This window comes from Panthera uncia (assembly GCF_023721935.1).
Source record: "Panthera uncia isolate 11264 chromosome A3 unlocalized genomic scaffold, Puncia_PCG_1.0 HiC_scaffold_12, whole genome shotgun sequence".
NCBI classification, from domain to species: Eukaryota; Metazoa; Chordata; class Mammalia; order Carnivora; family Felidae; genus Panthera; species Panthera uncia.
Window position 1 is genome coordinate 4,822,211 of NW_026057579.1, and position 18,957 is coordinate 4,841,167.

General features: G+C 43.8%; 1 protein-coding gene across 4 annotated transcripts in view; it reads right to left on the minus strand.

Moving 5' to 3' along the window:
* ACOXL (acyl-CoA oxidase like) overlaps positions 1-18,957 on the minus strand; it is an 83,541-nt gene that overhangs the window by 33,277 nt on the left and 31,307 nt on the right. For all 4 annotated transcript variants that reach the window (XM_049652174.1, XM_049652173.1, XM_049652172.1 and 1 more), the window contains one exon: positions 5,794-5,890. In XM_049652174.1, coding sequence (XP_049508131.1) covers positions 5,794-5,832 — 39 coding nt within the window. In that variant the 5' untranslated portion in view covers positions 5,833-5,890. The remainder of the gene's footprint in view (positions 1-5,793; positions 5,891-18,957) is intronic.

An 18,957-nucleotide genomic window follows, 5' to 3' on the forward strand; every position in this document is an offset into this window, starting at 1 on the left:
ATAGTTGTAAAACGAGTGAATCGCCTCACCTGCCACAGAGAAGGGACTTAGCAAATCACAGCAAGTAATAACTATTGTTATTTTAACATGATATTTCACCGTAAGAATAATAATTAAGCCCCAAAATAAGTTTTCATTGTGCCAAATTGTCTACAGTGCAATAAATAAAGAACACTGGGATTCCGGCTGCTCTGGAGTCCCTGGGTGGATCCCAACTCACTCCTGGCATCTTCTCTCAAATAATTCCTGTGGCCATCATAGATGACAACTCACTTTAAATGCCAATCTACACAGAGGAACTTCTGTAAACAGGCCACTCTGTCTTGTCATCTCTGCTCAAATCCTCCACAGCATCCCTTGTGGCCAGGGCTGGCCTGGCCAGACTGCTGGCCAAGTGGCCAGGGTCCAAGTCTGTAAAGCTGGAGCTGGGACAGGGCCTCCTGCCAAAGGCAGCACACAAGACTGAGAGCCAGGGGCAGCCTGTCACAGCCCACTAGGAAGAGCCTGGGTTCCAGTACAAACAGAAGCCAGAGGGCCAAGGGCAGAGCTAAGGCTAGAGTGTTAGAGCCAAGAGCTCAAAGCAGGCCAAGAACCAGTACAGGGAAGGGAGTGGGGGGGCAGGGGTGTGTACTTGGTCATGGTCTGCAGGACCTATCAGGGCTGGCACTGGTGTCTATGGGCAGCAGGGCAGGCCTGAGTAGGATGGGCTGGTGTAAAGGGCCTGTGGCAGAGTAGACATCCTCACCTTCACGGAATATTCTCTACTGAGCTCTTTCTCCACAACACACCTGTGGATTCTGTGTAACTTGCTGGGAAAGGCTACTCCTTTTCTCAGGGGTTAATTAGGAATGCAATCACTCTTCCCATTCCTAAATACCTTCTAAGGTGAGCTGATCTCAGAGTCTTACTCCATTTTAGATATGATCGCCCACTTGGTATTTCTTTAAAAACAAAGACAGGGGCGCCTGGGTGTCTCAGTCTATTGAGCGTCCGACTTCGGCTCAGGTCATGATCTCGCGGTCTGTGAGTTCGAGCCCCACGTCGGGCTCTGTGCCGACAGCTGGAGCCTGGAGCCTGCTTCGGATTCTGTGTCTCCCTCTCTCTCTGCCCCTCCCCCACTCACACTCTGTCTCTCTCTGTCTCAGAAGTAAACATTTAAAAAAAATTTTTTTAATAAAAAAAAAAGACAAAAACCATCTTAAACCTAGACTAAAATTCTGACCGAAATAATAATTATACTATGATAAATACAAATATAAAGCCACTAATCTCCTGCCAGTTCCCTTCAAACTGATCTGAGAGTGGACTTCCTGAGACGACAGTGGATGGTTTTAGATCAGTGGTTCTCAAACTTTATGGTCTCTGGACCCCTTTACATTCTTAAAAATTATTGAGGATTCCAAAGAGCTTTTGTTTATGCAGGTTATGTCTATCAAGATACCATACTAGTAATGCAAACTGAGAGGTTAAAAATTTTTTATTCATTTAAAAATAATAATACTATACCCATTACATGTAACTGACATGATTCTTATGAGAAATCACCATAACTGGGACACCTGGGTGGCTCAGTCAGCTGAACATCTGATTCTTGACTTCAACCCAGGTCATGATCTCGTGGTTCATGGGATAGAGCCCCCAGTAGAGCTCCACACTGTTAGTGCTTGGGACTCCCTCTCCCTCTCTCTCTGCCCCTCCCCTGCTCGTACTCTCTGTCTCTCTCAAAACAAATAAACGTTTTTTAAAAAACTTTTAAAAAGGGGCGCCTGGGTGGCTCAGTCAGTTAAAGTCCTGACTTTTGGTTTCAGCTCAGGCCATGATGTCACAGTTCATGAGTTCAAGCCCCACATTGGGCTCCATGCTGATGGTGTGGAGTCTGCTTGGGATTCTCTCTCTCTGCCCCTCCCCTGCGCAATCTCTCTTTCTCTCTCTCAATCTCTAAATAAAGTTACAAAGAAAGAAAGAAAGAAAGAAAGAGAACATTAAAAAAATAAAGAACTCCCAAACCAAAAAAATCAGTGAGAAGAATGACGTTGTTTTATATTTTTACAAATTATTTTAGCATCTGGCTTAACGAAAGACAGCTAAACTCTCATATTTGCTTCTGCGCTCAGTCTGCTGCCATATGTTGTTTTGGTTGAAGGTTATGATGAAAATCTGGTGTCACACACACGTAGTTGGACATCTACTTTTCAGGTAGTACCTGAAAGGGTCTTGGGTACCCCCACGGGTCCTCAGACCATACTTCCAGAGCCACGGGTTTAAATAATAATGACGCTGCCATGCCCAACACCCATGTGGGTCATGGGGATGAGGACAAGCAGAACTCGGGATGAGAGAGAAGATGTTGGGGTGGGGGAGGCAACGCAGGCATGGAATGGGTACTCCATTATTCAAATATCTGCCCTCACTCCTCACTCCTGTTAGCCAGGAACAGCTTGATCCCAACTGTCTTCCTCCTGGGGAAAGGAAACATTGGGACAGAGCATTCCTATAAGTCAGCCCTGAAACATGACTGGCAGAGACCAAGTGCTGAATGGGAACAATTTGGGGTAGACAGCAGAGTCTTGGGAAAGAAGGATAAGAGAGCAGTACTCAAGCCAGGATACACACTGGACCACTTGGGAAATTTAAATACTGATTGATTGAGTGAAAGCCTGGACGGCAGGAGTTTGGAAAGTTCCCCCAGACAATTCTAATGTGCGGCCAGGGATAAGAACGGCCAGGTTTAAGTGGGCTCAAAAAGCAGACCAGCTGGGTTCAAATCTGTGTTCCACTCATTACATATACAACTTAGTAGATGTATAACCTCGGGCCAATTACCCGTCTTCAATTTACTCATCTGTAAACTGGAAACACCATTATGGATGTTGTGGATATTAAGTGAGATCATCCATTTAAAGTTCTTGGTGCTGTGACTGGCATTAAATACGTACTCAGTAAGTCTGAGCTGTCATTATTGGGTATGGTGATTTTGGTGCAGGCCTTCAGCCTCAGTCGACCCCAGTTTCAGTGTTCCCATAAAGTAGATCTCCCGCCTAGGTCCTCTGTCTCCCCAACTCTGGAAATACAGGGAGTCGGTGGCTTCCCCCACCCAGGATTTCCACAGGGGAAGAAGAGGACAGTTGGCTTAGGGCCACAAATGTGGCATCACCAGAAACAGGCACGTGAGAAGTCAGCGAGGTGCAACGATGTTCACACTGTGCGTGTGCAGACACACTCTGTAGTCAGACTCGGATATTGTTTTTTCCTTTTGAAATTATTAGGACATCTCAAATCTACTGCAGATGGCAGAGGGGAAAACACAGAGTGGAAACATTTTAATGGCTTATTCTTGGCCGGTGGCCTGTCCATAGAGACCTGGAACGAATGAGACTCACTCCTCATTTGTCCTCAAGAACATCATCATTACACATTCCACACAGCATTCTGCCTTGGAGCTCATCGGATCATCCACAAAAGTTAACAGCAACACGAAACGGGGGCCAGGGAAGGATGGAAAGACCTGGAAAGCTCTCTGAACAGGCAGTATAGCCATGACTCAATATTTTTATTAAGAGGCAGAATGAATCATGTAACACTCCTTCTAGAATTACTGGACGTGGACAGCTCCTCCAGCTGTTTACAGGGCAGAATTTGAGAGCCTTCAAAAATAGATGTGCCGCTGAGTTTCGTGACATCCACCCAAAGAGATGAGCCTGCTGTGCTGATGACCGACTAGTTTAATTTCCTTCAGGTTCATTGGCTTTTGCGAATTCGCGCAGAGAAAAGCGCCAAATGGGCTGAAGTAAGTCACAGAAATGAACCGGAGGGATTGTCTGGGACCAATCTTGTGGCTCCTGGAGGAATAAACCTAATCAACCAGGACAGGGTTGTCCAGGCTGCCCAAGACCACGGAAGGAGCCACTGAAACAGCAAGATAATTGGATCCAGGGATCAACAGCTTCAGCAGGAGCAAGATTACACAGGCTAATCCTTCAGACTCAGTAGGATGAGCGGCAATTAGTAAACTTCATTAAGGGATCAACTGTCACATCCGGTCTTGAATACTGACACTGAGTGAGGCTATAGACATATTGGACTGATTAAGAGGAGACTGACCACGTGTCAAGATTTCACCTTCCATCTAGCCCCATGCCAGATGCACTGGAGACCAGACTCTCACTCATACAGTGGCTGAAATCGAAGAGGGTTGGGGTCTTTTGCTTTTTGTCTTTTTTCTTTGCCGGTTATATTCACAGCTCTGAACGTATGCTCAACTGAGAGGCAGTTTACTAGCCTAAAATCCACTTTGCCAAACTGCTTGGTATGAAATGATTTTTCAGGCTTTGCAAGCATGCTTCCCTCTGTTATGTGGGCATTTTCTTTCCACATGCTGTCCTTCTAAGTGTGCCCTTGTCACCTCGGAGGTGGCTACAGTACTCCCACAGGGGGTGCCAAAGCTCTACCTTTTGACAAGATGATGCTGGGTCCTGTCCTTGCTCAGGACAGCCAACCACAGGGGGTGGCAGGGTGGTGATCTATTCACCTCAGGTCCCCCACTGGCTCTGATCCACATTTCACAGAAACAAGCCTTCAATGGCCTCCAGAATGGGGAAGACCTCCACCCCCTCGGTCCTCAGACTCCCCTCCACAGCTTGCACTGGGCAGGAAAGAGCCAGGCTCACTGCAGGATAGGTTCCTGAAGCTTATTCCTCATTCAAGCCCCTTTCCTAGGGTCTCACTAGGAGTTTTGTTTTGTTTTGTTTTGTTTAATGAAAGTGTTAGGTTTAAGGAAGCTATGGAGTTGAATGAAATGGATGGAAATCAATTTTTTTAATATTTTTTTTGAGAGATAGTGCAAGCGGGGGGGGGGGGGGGGGGGGGGGGGGGGGGCAGAGAGAGAGGGAGACCAAGGATCCGAAGTGGGATCTTGCAGCCAGTAGAGAGCCCCACTTGGGGCTCAAACTCATGAACCCTGAGATCACGACCTGAGCCGAAGTCAGATCCTTAACCAACTGAGCCACCCAGGCACCCCTGGAAATCAATTTAAACTCGGCTAAAACATACAGCTCCTAATGTTCACTTCATGAAGGAGTTCTCTAATCACATATTCTTTATTTCCTTCTTTCTTTTTAATGAGGCTAAATTGACTAAAATAATTTCACTGAGTTTAGAATGGCAATGTTTAGACAAAAAAGACTCATACATTTTGGACAAGTCTAACTGCTTTAAAAGCCTATCAAATTAGTTCATTGCATTTCTCAGATATTTGAATTTATGCCCCAAATTACATTTCTTTTGCAAACAAATATGTCATTACTTCTGCTGAGTCCCCAGTTCTCTAGCCTGTGATCTTCAGAGACGTGAATGTGTGGGCCAAGGGAAGGAGATCAATTAGGTTACGGGGGAGTGGGGCAGGAAAAAAGGGCTGAAAGGGCACCTGGGTGGCTCAGTTGTTTACATGTCTGACTTCCACTCATGTCATGATTTCATAGATCGTGAATTCATGCCCGCACTGGGCTCTGTGCTGACAGCATGGAGCCTGCTTCAGATTTGCTGTCTCCCTCTCTCTCTGCCCCTTCCCACTCCCTCTCTCTCTCAAAAATAAATTAAAAAACATTAAAGAAAGAAAGAAAAAAGGGGCTGAAGAAGGCATTTCCCCATACCAATGACAGTTTTCCCTGGGACAAAATAAACGTCCTTCCACATGTCACAGAAGTAAACAACAAAAATAAAAATATTTTTCTTTCTCTTTCTGTCTCTCTGTCTCACTCATATACACATCACAAGCAAAATAACAATGAAACATACCTGTTCCTGAACTGCACGTTTTAACAGAGGTAGACCCATGACAAACTGCACTCTCTGAAATGTCAAAGCTCCTGTTTCATCCAGACTTAAATCATACCTGTGAAGAACAGATACAAAATGAGTGTTAAGGCACTGACTTGGTGACTCTGAGTAGAGCCTTTGGACCAAGGGATGTGACAGGGCAGACAGCTTTGTTACACCTCTTCCCTCTCTTATGTGATACTGCAGGTCAAAGGAGGCCAGCTATGTGTGTAACACAGACCATGTATTCAATATAGTGGGGTACAAATGGAATGAAAGACAGAAGGATTTCCTGACAGGGTGACTTTAAAACAAGACTCCAGCATCCCCTCTTCAGGTGCAAAAGATTTTCATGTACCCAAAATGACTCAAGAGCAGCTACTAGGGAGAGGGGGGGAGAAGAGAGTGACCTGTGTGGTACAAGGGGTGGACTGTACTGGCCATGAGGACTGTCACTTAGAGTTTCCTTCAAGAGAACCCAGAGTCGGGAGCAGTTTCCAAACAAGCTCCAGCTGCCATACCTTGGAAGTAGTAGTGGCATTCACCCCAGGCTACTTTCCTCTTGCCTGCTCCTAGCTATGATTGAGTAGGGTAACGTTCTAGATCAAGGCCATTATTGCCCAACAGGCAACTTATGTCAGGAGACCCCCCTCTGACACTGGCCCACTGAGACTTTCTTATAACTGCACTGTGCCCTTCTCTCTCATTCCACAGTGTCATCCCTGCCTGCACACACTCTGAAGCTTCTCTCCACCTCCTCCAGCTCCCTTACATTATCTTTCACAGACCCCAGCCCCTCCCATAAGTCACCCACTCATCTAGTCCCATCCTGGCATTTGCTTCTCAACAAACCTAAACTGACACAGAGGGGGAGATTCCACTCTTCCATCTAAAATGTTTAAATGCAAAGCATAACCTGAGCCTGGAAGAAACCTCATTCAGGTTTGACCCTTGGCTCTGTGTGACCAACATCAAGTGACCTGGCTTCCTAGTACCTCCATCCTCTCATCTGGAAGATGGGAAAGATAATTGCACATAACTCAGAGGATTGTCACCTCAAATGCTTATCCCAGTTCCCAGTGCTTGCATATATATATAGTAAGTGCTCAATAGTATTAACTCCATTCATACCCTTAGTTACCACCCTACCCCCCCCCAAACTCTGTTAGATCCATTTTTACAGTCTCAGCACCCAACCCAAGGCTGGCCACACTACGCTCCATTAAACTTATTTTCTTCCTATAGTTTCATGACCAGATCCTCGAGACAGCGTTCCCATGTATGTCCCAAAAGGCATGCCAAATACATATACTATCCCTATATAAAGTTCATTCCTAACAAGAAATACAAACTGCATGGGTGCAGGGTCCAAGTCTTGAACTGTCTAGCCCTCTGGACCGGCACAGTGTCTCACATTTCCTAAATACCTGCTGGTTGATTGCCTCAGACCAAACAAGAACCAATCTGATTATCTTGACTTTCTCCCATCCATTCAGCTGGCAGGTAACAAAAAATTCAAGGGGACCCACCATTCATCCTGGAATGTAAAATAAATGCCAACACTCACCCCCCAGAATGCCAGATGGACACAGAAACTCCCAACAGAAGAATCTTCTCTTTTTCTTTTTATGAGTCAGCTAGCAGACCTGATCTGAAAACCACTAGTGGGGATTTCAGTATACGCATTACTGCATTCAATCAACATTTTCCCTCAGGAGAACAGAAAACAAAAATTCCATTTTCAATGAAACTAGGAGTCAGGAAAAAATCTCCAGACACTCACATAGAGGTAATACCTGCTAATGCATCTGAATTGATGCAGGATTTGGGCAGGAGGAGGTGGAAAGAAGAACCACAGAAAGAGATATCACAGCACAAGGGCCAAACGGTGGCAAATCTTAAAACACACTGGCAAAAATGCGCTTCCTAATGTAAGACGTACACACTGAGATGTTTAACTCGGAGCTTTAATCTGGAAGAGCAAGATAAGGATGGCAATGAGCTAGCAGGTAAGAAGGCTCGCTGGTCCCTGAGCCAGGTTTAGGGTCTGGGCGGTGTGCAGAATCACAGGGACAGGCCATGTTTTAAAGAAGCAGTCTATCTCTGTGGCAGCAAGGAAGGGAAAAGGTTCTATGTTATGAAAAGGGACTACCCTGAACCACCATCCCAACTTCTCCTGCTCCCCAACCCTGAAACCTCTTAGAATAACCAGGCCAGGGGTACCTGGGTGGTTGGTTAAGCGTCTGACTCTTGATTTCAGCTCAGGTCATGATCTCATGGTTTTGTGGGTTTGAGCCCCACATCGGGCTCTGCGCACTGACCATGTGGGGCCTGCTTGGGATTCTCCCTCTCTCCCTCTCTCTCTGCCCCTCCCCTACTCGTGTTCTCTCTGACTCTCTCAAAATAAGTAAATAAACTTTAAAAAAGATAAACAAAGCAAAGAAAGCAGCAAAAATGAACTACTGGGACCTCATCAAAATAAAAAGCTTCTACACAGCGAAGGCAACAATCAGCAAAACTAAAAGGCAACTGACAGAATGGGAGAAGATATCTGCAAATGACACATCAGATAAAGGGTTACTATCCAAAATCTATAAAGAATTTATCAAACTCAACACCCAAAAAACAAATAATCCAGTGAAGAAATGGGCAAAAGCCATCAATAGACACTTCTCCAAAGAAGACATCCAGATGGCCAACCGACACATGAAAAAATGCTCAGCATCACTCATCATCAGGGAAATACAAATTAAAACCACAAAGAGATACCACCTCACACCTGTCAGAATGGCTAACATTAACAACTCGGGCAACAACAGATGTTGGTGAGGATGCGGAAAAAGAGGATCTCTTTTGCATTGTTGGTGGCAATGCAAGCTGGTGCAGCCACTCTGGAAAACAGTATGGAGGTTCCTCAAAAAACTAAAAATAGAACTACCCTACGACCCAGCAATTGCACTACTAGGCATTTATCCACGGGATACAGGTGTGCTGTTTCGCAGGGACACATGCACCCCCATGTTTATAGCAGCACTATCAACAATAGCCAAAGTATGGAAAGAGCCCAAATGTCCATCAATGGATGAATGGATAAAGAAAATGTGGTATACACACACACACACACACAATGGAGTATTACTTGGCAATCAAAAAGAATGAAATCTTGCCATTTGCAACTATGTGGATGGAACTGGAGGGTATTATGCTAGGTGAAATTAGTCAGTCAGAGAAAGACAAAAATCATATGACTTCACTCCTATGAAGACTTTAAGAGACAAAACAGATGAACATAAGGGAAGGGAAACAAAAATAATATAAAAACAGGGAGAGGGACAAAACAGAAGAGACTCATAAATGTGGAGAACAAACTGAGGGTTGCTGGAGGGGTTGTGGGAGGGGGCATGGGCTAAATGGGTAAGGGGCATTAAGGAATCTACTCCTGAAATCATTGTTGCACTATATGCTAACTAATTTGGATGTAAATTTTAAAAAACAATTAAATAAATAAAATAAGAAAAGAAAAGAATAGAAAAGAAAAGGTCAGGCCAGCAATCATCCAATTGTATTCAAGTAATCCAATTACAAGTAATAAAAAGATACTAGCATAGAATTGATACAATGATCCTATAAGAAAAGTGGAGAAAAAGAGCAGCAAATCCATTAACAAGGCAAAACACTACCAGAAAAAAGGTCTGGTCAAAAAATTGTGACCAAATATTATCTGTATGTTAAGTGGAACCAGTGGTGTAATAAAGCCAGCTTAAATCAGTTCATGGGATGCAACTGTTAGATGTTAAAGAATTTTTGTGAACTGGTTTTTAAACACAGCCATTATTAACCTATATGAAGTTACATTTCAATAAATTACATTTATAAATAAAGGCAATAAAGACTCAAACTCATCACTTCCTAATTATTTTGTCATATTTTACTATCATCTATGAGCTTAGGGTTATTTATGTCTATTGGTAGAAATTCTACATAATGGAGGACTTCTGGTTCTGCCAGAATGAAATAGCCCCATTTTTTCTCCCAGATTCTCCCTCTTACAAAGGAAAAAACCTGTGAACCGTACTCAATAAACAAACATAGGAAGATTCTGATAGGTGCAAAGAAGGCAGGCCACCTGGGGGCATTCAGGGCTTGAGGAATGGCATGTCAGGGGATTCTCTGAGTCTCCTTATTGTTTCCAGTCTATGCTGCACAAGATGCTTTAGAATCTTCTAACCCAGAATTTCCAGCAGGCAGAGACAAAAAATACTCCAAGAAAAGCCTGTTCTCCCTAGCTGAAGGATGTGAAAAGGGTCTAGAGTTGCTGGGCAAATATTAGACTATCTTTAGGAATGCAGGCGGGGGAAGCAAGCCACTGGCGACTGGCAGTGTGGGTGTGCAGTGGGGTTCATGGGCATCAGCGAGGACAGACCTTCAGAGCACACAGAGCACAGGGAGCTTGCAAAACTGTGGGCTCGGCAGAAGTCCAGCCTTAGCCTGATTCGATGGGACAGGCTGGAGTATAAATGGCACCACGGAGTTGTCCCATCCTGTCATTCAATCACGGGCAGAAAGCATAACCTCAGGCATTTCCTGGGACAGTAACTCCCATGAGTCCAGGACAATTCCCAGGAAGTTCAGCTGTGAGTTGATATCAGTCAACACTGACAGTAGCTACGAGATGAGTATACAGGTTTGGTGAAGGGATCAGGGTAGGGTGTTACCAGCAGTTGCTGAGCAGCTGACTAAAGAAGTTAGAAAAAAAAAATTAAACTAAAAGAAAGGAGAAAAAATAAATTATTAAAGGAAAAGTAGAAAAGCAATCAGAAGACAGAAAAAGTAATAACTAATAAATCCAAAATCTGGGCTCTGAAAAAAACCGTTCAGAGGTTGTTAAACATTACTCCGGCAGTATTAGCCAATGCAATTTGACAAGGGAAAGAAATTCGAGAAATTAAAATTTGAAAGAAACAGATAAAACTATGTACAGGTGATACACGTGTTCGATTGACTCTTTTAATGGCCCCTTTGCCAGATCTCCTCTGATCCCTGCGCTTTGACACTGCAGTTCTCCTAAAGAGGCAGACTATACTTCCTCACCCCTTGAATCTGGGCTTGGCCACATGATTTGCTTTGGTCATTAAGATATTGGTAGACTTGAGAAAAGCAAAGACTTGGGGCGCCTGGGTGGCTCAGTCGGTTAAGCGTCCGACTTCAGCTCAGGTCCTGATCTCATGGTTTGTGAGTTCGAGCCCCACGTCGGGCTCTGTGCTAAGAGCTCAGAGTCTGGAGCCTGCTTTGGATTCTGTGTCTCATTCTCTCTCTGCCCCTCCCCCACTTGTGCTCTGTCTCTCTCTGTCTCTCAAAAACAAAGAAAATTTTTAAAAAAGAAAGAAAAGTCTTAAAAAAGAGCTACTCCATTTCTCTTCCTCCCTTGCTCCTCTGCAATCCCATGGGAATATACTTGAGCTAATCTAAGAACATACCTGGGCTAGCTTGCCATGTGGAGGCAAGGTATAAACTGAGAGACATGTGAGGAAGAGCCTGGTTGTCTCATCCAAGGCCATTCTAGATCAGCTTACCTCCAGCAACCCCCAAACTGGAAGAGCCTAGGTAGCTTAGCCAGTTAAGCATACGACTCTTGACTGCGGCTCAGGTCATGATTTCACGATTGGTGAGACCAAGCCCCTCAGTGGGGTCCACACTAACAGTGAGGAGCCTGATCGGGATTCTCTCTCTCCCTCTCTCTCTCTCTCTGCCCGTCCCCAGCTTGCATGTACTCTCTTTCTGGCTCTCTCAAAATAAATGAATAAAAACTTAAAAAAAAAGAAAAGAAAACTGATACACGTGACTACATAATAACAAAAACTTTTGCATGGCAAAACACTGTAAGAATAGTCAAAAGACAAAGGACAAAATGCAACAAGATATTTATTACTGACGTCATTGCAAAGGGCCAGTCTCCCTAATTAAAGGGCTCCTATATAACTCATTAAAAACAGACCAACAAGTAGGCAAAGTATTTGAACAGATGGCCCACAGAATAAGGAATACAAATGACACAAATATATTTTTAACTCTCTGCTGTCATATGCAATAAAAGTTAACTACACTGAAATATCCATTTTTACCTATGATGTGAACAAATCTGGACAGTCTGGTAGCACCCTGTGTTGGTAAGGTTATGGAGACCAGATGCCCTTATGTGCTAGCCTAGGGGAGGCAGGGAGAGAGGTATAAATCGGTACGATTTATATGTACAGCAATTAGACATTATTTATCAAAACTACAAGTGTACCTACTTTTTGACTCAACAATTCCCCTTCCGGAAACTTTATTCTTTGGATTTTGTTACACATGTGAGGAGTAAGTTATAGAATCACATAAGCTATGGATCCTCTTTTTTAATAAACTCCAGTATTTATTCATTATAAACTCTGTAATCAAAAAGAAGAAGAAGAAGAAGAAGAAGGAGGAGGAGGAGGAGGAGGAGGAGAAGGAGAAGGAGAAGAAGAAAAGAGAAGAGAAAAGAAAAGAAAAGAAATGAAAAAAGAAAAGAAAAGAAAAGAAAAATGTGGATCAAGTGACCTTTCAAACTATAAAGACCACACAGTAAAGTCTATGGGAATGCCATGAAGTGGGTCACACAGACAAGATTCTAGAACAGAAGTATTAGCTATTTTCTTCCCATTTCCATTCCAGTCACTTTTTGATAAAATGGTTGTTATTCATCTATTTTAAAATTTTGGGAGCACCTGGGTGGCTCGGACGTTGTGGGGCATCCGAACTCTTGATCTCGACTCAGGTCATGATCTCAGCATGTGAGACAGAGCCCCGCGTCGGGCTCCACGCTGGGTGGGGAGCCTGCTGAAGAGTCTCTCCCTCTCCCTTTGCTCCTTCCCCACAACTTCTCCCTTTGCCTGCCTGCCTCTGTCTCTCTCTCTCTCTCCGTCTCAAAAATTTTTCTTAATTCACATCTATTCTCGCATTAAATTAAGCTTCCTGGGGCACCTGGGTGGCTCAGTCGGTTGAGCGTCCGACTTCGGCTCAGGTCATGATCTCACAGTTCGTGAGTTCGAGCCCCGCATCGGGCTCTGTGCTGACAGCTCGGAGCCTGGAGCCTGCTTCACATTCTGTGTCTCCCTCTCTCTCTGCCCCTCCCCTGCTCACGCTCTGTCTCTCTCTCTCTCTCTCTCTCTCTCTCTGTCAAAAATAAACATAAAAAAAAATTAAGCTTCCTGCTCATACTGACACTAAGCATCTCATAGCAGTGAAGTTTTAGTAATGATTTTGTGTCAGTCTGTGCAGAAAAATAAAACATACTGCAAGGTCAAGTGAGGATGGTTCATGCACAGATACTACACACACTGGCCAAAGCACCTGACAAATTATTAAAAACTATAAAATAAACTCAAGAAAACTGGGTGACTCTTAAATAGTTCCCAACTATTAAAACCTAAGTTGAAGAAATTCTGTATTCAAAAAAGAAAAATGCGGATCAAGAGACATTAAAGAACATTCCTCAATAGAGACAAGTTAGACATTTCAGTGAGAGGTCTACCCCATTCCCCTGCACACCCTCACTCCCAAAACGCACTACCAGAGATGTGTATAATATTACACGGGCCGAAACAGCAATTCAGCAGCACAACATTGCAAGCATCTAAAAGATGAGTGATTGAGTGAAGGACAGTGCATCCGTATAATGAGATTGTTACAGAAAAAGAAAGATCTCTCTACATGCCAACATAAGGAAATTGCCAAGATAAGTTTTAGAAAAAACATTTTTTTTCAACATTTTTTTTTTCAGAGACAGAGACAGAGCACGAGCAGGGGAGGGGCAGAGGGAGAGGGAGACACAGAATCCAAAGCGGGCTCCAGGCTCCGAGCTGTCAGCACAGAGTCCAACATGGGCTCAAACCCATGAACGCAAGATGATGACCCGAGCTGAAGTCAGATGCTCAACAGACTGAGCCACACAGACGCCCCATCAAGATACGTTTTAAATGAAAAAAGCAAGGTGCAAACAAGTGAATATATTACTTTTACTGTTAAAAAGCAGCAGGGGGAGAAGACTACATATTTGCTTGCATATATATTGTTGCTATTGTCATTCTCTTCAAGGACACACAGAAACTATTAACAGTGTTGACCGTTTGTGTATGTGGGGTGGAAATGGGGGAAACTTGGCAAATGGGAAATAGCACTCTACCTTTTTATGTCTTCTGACTTTTCAATCACATTGAGATGTATTTTTAAAAAACACATTTAAAAAAATATTTTAGGGGTGCGTGGGTGGCTCAGTTGGTTGAGCGTCCGACTCTTGATTTTGGCTCAGGCCATCATCTCATGGTCCGTGAGTTCAAGCCCCACAGTGGGCTCCATGCTGACAGTTTGGAACTTGCTTGGGATTCCCCCCCCTCCCCTCTCTCTCTCTCTCTCTCTCTCTGCCCCTCCCCTGTGCTCTCTTTCTCTCAAAAAACAAAACAAAACAAAACAAAACAAAAAAAACGGGGGGGGGGGGAAGGAGGCAAAGATAAAAGGTTTCTCTAAATGTGTATTAATTTTTTTAATTGTGCACTTAAAATGACCACTAGATGGCGATTGCTCTTCATTTGAACTGCCACCACGAGGCATTTAGGCAAGAAAGAAATTAAAGCAGGATGAAGAAGTCTTGGAAACTGCCTGAAACCTTGAGCATCTGACTATCTTAATAAAAATACCTAGATTCCTAACACTTTTCAATAAAAAAAAGTAACCACCTCGGCAATGGAAAAAAACGGGATTTTAAGAATAGCGCCCACCCTGAAACTCTCCAAATTTCTACACAACATGAATAACTGTGCGCTTTCAGTCTTTAAATATCAATCTCCACACCTAACAATTTTCATAGGCCACACCTCAGATGCTCTTTGCATAACAATGGGGCATAAATCATCCACCAGGATTATTTTGCGGTATTTCAACATACATAATTTCTCTGTCTTCTTCAATCCGTAAGATACGAAGATATGGCAAACATTATTCTCCATGCCTCAGACTGCGGACAGAGGCCCTGTGGAACTAAGAGCCTTGGCAGGCCCTGGGTGGATGGTGTGGGTGTCAGGATTAGGAGCTGTGGGACACCATGAGGACAGCTGTGGGGGTACACAGAGGGCCCAGCTCTGCCCCCAGCAGTCCCACCATCACCTGACTTATCTACTGGTGTTCTGTGTAGGATTTCGCTTGGAAGGAAGACGGTGCCATTACTAAGAACAAGCTTGAAACCCTCTGCCCCAGCATGTGCCACCAGCAAGAACTGAAACGAGGTACTAATGTCATCTTCCCTCGGAGAGGCGGGGGGTTTAGACACCCAGCAGAAGTCAGATACCTGTCTAGAGAGGCTGACGGTGTCTTACGAAGTTAAATGGAACTCAGCAATCCCATAGCAGGTATTTACCCGAGAGAAATGAAATCCGTTGTTTACACAAACACTTATACATGAATGTTCGCAGCCACTTGCCGACTGCCCCAAACTAGAAACAGTCTAAATGTCCCCCAAGTGGGGACTAAAGTGTGGTACATCTGTACAAGGTGGTATTGAGCAAAAAAAGGAGTGAACCACTGGTACACGCGACAACTTGAATGGATCTCAAAGGCATTGTGTCGAGTGAAAAAAAAAAAAGGCACATACTATATGATTCCAATTTTATAACATTCTCAAAAGGACAAATTATAGTGCTGAAGAATAGATCGGTGGCTGTCAGAGGAGAGAGTTACAGGGAGAATCTGACTCTAGAGGAGAAATGGGGGGGGGGGGGGGGTGCCTGGGTGGCTCAGTCGGTTGAACACCTGACTTCAACTCAGGTTGTGACCTTGAGGGGTTTGTGGGTGTGAGCCCCACGTCGGGCTCGCTGCTGTCAGTGAGGAGCCCACTTCGGATTCTCTGTTCCCTTCTCTCTCTGCCGCACCCCCACTTGTGTTCTCTCTCTCTCTCTCTTTCTCTCTCAAAAATACATAAACATTTTTTTTTAATTAAAGGAGGGATACCTGGGTGGCTTAGTTGGTTAAGCATCCAACTCTTGGTTTGGGCTCAGGTCATGATCTCATGGTTCGTGGGACGGAGCCCTAGGTCGGGCTCTGCACTGAAAGCGTGGAACCTGCTTGGGATTCTCTCTCTCCCTCTCTCTCTCTCTGCCCTTCCTCTGCTCATGCTCTTTCTCTCTCAAAATAAATAAATAAACATTCTTTTAAAAAAGAAAAATTATGGGGGCACCTGGGTGGCTCAGTCGGTTGAGCGTCTGACTTCAGCCCAGGTCATGATCTCACGGTTCGTGAGTTCGAGCCCCGCGTCGGGCTCTGTGCTGACAGCTCAGAGCCTGGAGCCTGCTTCCGATTCTGTGTCTCCCTCTCCCTCTCTGTCCCTCTCCCCATCAGTCTCTGTCTCTTTCCTCAAAAATAAATAAACGTTAAAAAAATTTTTTTAAGAAAAAAAAGAAAAATTATAAAAGAAGATGGACAAATTATAAAAGAAGATATACAAATGGCCAATAAGCACACGAGAAAGTGCTCAACAACACTGGTCACCACGGAAATGGAAATTAAAACCGTAATGAGATACCACTATACATCTGCCTGAATGGCTAGAAAAAAATAATAATAAAGCAAAATAAAATGCTAACAAGGATGAGGGGCCACTGAACTCATACTTTGTTGTGAAGATATATAATGATACAATCATTTTGGGAAAAGGCCTGTTAACTTCTCATAAAATTAAACATGTATCTACCCTATGGCTTAACAATTACACTCCTGGATATTTACCCAAAAGAAACAAAATGCTCACAAAATTCTTGTAGAACGTTCAAATCGGCTTTATTCATAACAGCCCCAAACTGGAAACAGCCCAGGTATCCATCACTAAGAGAACAGAGAAACAAACTGTGATTTATTATAAACTGTGATTTATTATATAAACTGTGATCCCATGGAATGGGATACTGCTTAGCAATAAAAAGGAATATACTACTGATACACATGCATGACGTGTATTAACCTAGAAAACATTATGCTGAGCTCTCTCGAATCACTTGTTCTGCAGGAAGCCAGCTGCCATGATATGAGGACACTCAAGTCGCTTCATGGAGAGTCCCACACGGGGAGAAATTGAGGCCTCCTACCAACAGTCATGTGGGTGGACCATCTTGAGAGTGGATCTTCCAGCCCCAGTCAAACCTCCATAGGACTTCAGACCTGAAGTCCTACGTGCAACCTCATGACAGACCCAGAGCCACCCAGCTAAGACGCTCTGAAATCCCAACCCACAGGAACCAGGTGAGATAATACATATTGCTTTTTATGATGCTAAGTTTTGAGGTCATGTGTGACATATCGATAAATAATACACGTGGCATTGTCATACACACACACACATACACACAACTGACGGGCAGGAACTAATATCTTATTTTTAAAACACTTTAACAATATGTAATACACCAAGAATAAGACATGAGTCATAAAATGATAGCCTAATGAATTAACACAAAGAAAACGCACCTATATAATCCTCATCCGCGTCAAAGAAAATCACACTATGTCACCAGCACACAGAATCTCCTCGTAATCTCCCTCTCAGTCATTACTCCCTCTCTCCTGCCCACTGCTGGCTGCGCTCTTGACCTGTAACTCCATCAATTATTTTTGACTGCTTCTGAATATTACAGAAATGAGATTAGACTCTATGTATTCTTTTGTGTCTCATTTCTTTTGCTCCACATGGCTAGTGAGATTTATCTTTGGAATCTACCGCAGCTGTGGCTCATTCATTTTCACTGCTGCACAGGATTACGTTGAATTAATATACCACCAAAGATATGCTGAGTGAACAGATCGTGCGACTCCACTTACATTAAACTCTAAAACAGACAAAATTAAAACATAGTAGGGGCGGGGGGATCCACAACAGTGGTTACCTCTGGGAAGATAAAAGCAAGGATTGAGCGGAAAGGGCATGAGGGAACTTTCTGGGGTGACAGTAACGTTCAATATTTTGATAGAGGTTTGAGTTGCATAGGCGTATGTAGGTGTCAAAACTCTGCGAGTGGACATTTAAGATTTTTGCATTGCATTGCATTTTAAGCAAAACACGACAAAACAAACACCTGAACACATTTTGAAGTCTCGTTCATGATACGCACACTGAATTATCTGGGGGGAGGGGGGACTTTGAAATGCATCCCAAGAGTGAATCATGGTGGATAGAGGGATGTGTAAATGAACAAACATGTAATATAGCAAATACAATAATATGTTCATGGTAGGATCTAGGTGGTGAGTATATGGAACTCAGTGTTAAAGTCTTTCAATTCTGTTATATGTTTAAATTTTTTAAATATAAAACTGGAAGAAAGTAGATGACCGGAAAGGGGAATTATGGTAGGGCATCATTTCCTTATGTAAAAATGAGACCTTCAAGGACAGATCTTGGTTTCTAAAAACTATTCTCAAATAAAAGGAACTTGGGCTCACTGGAGAAATGGGCAGAGAAAATACAAGATGAGCCCGGAACATCTTGCGGTATTAGAAAGTAAAGAAGTCCTTCAAAAAAAAGTCCCCCAAGGATGGAGGCGTGTCACGGGGACACAGGAGACGACTGAAAGAGCCCCCTGGGGTCAACACTGGAATGACGAGGACAGCAAAATCAATGACGTCCTACTGGACTGTAACACAGTCATAAAATAAATCTGCAGGAGTCCACAGTGATACAAATAGTTAAAATAAATAAATACATAGGGAAAAGAGATGAATAGCCTGAAATAATTTGTGTAGCTACCTCCCCCTCTAGCAGGTGGGGCTTCACCTGTCTCCACACCATTACTACTGTCCCATGAGCGTCGGCTGCGCTTAACGACCTGCTTGCAGAGGGGAACTGTCATTTTACAATGAAAAGATCTGATAAACACTACCCCGCCCGGGGTTTCAAGGTTAACATCGCCGCTGATGTTGATAGCATGTACCCCCTGTTATGACTGACGAGAAGGGTACTCGCCCTCATACTCTTCCCAAAAGCCCATAACCTCCATCTAGACATGAGAAAAACATCAGGCAGACCAAACTGAGGGTATTCAACAAAATACACGACCAAAGCTTTTCAAAAGTGTCGAGGTCAAG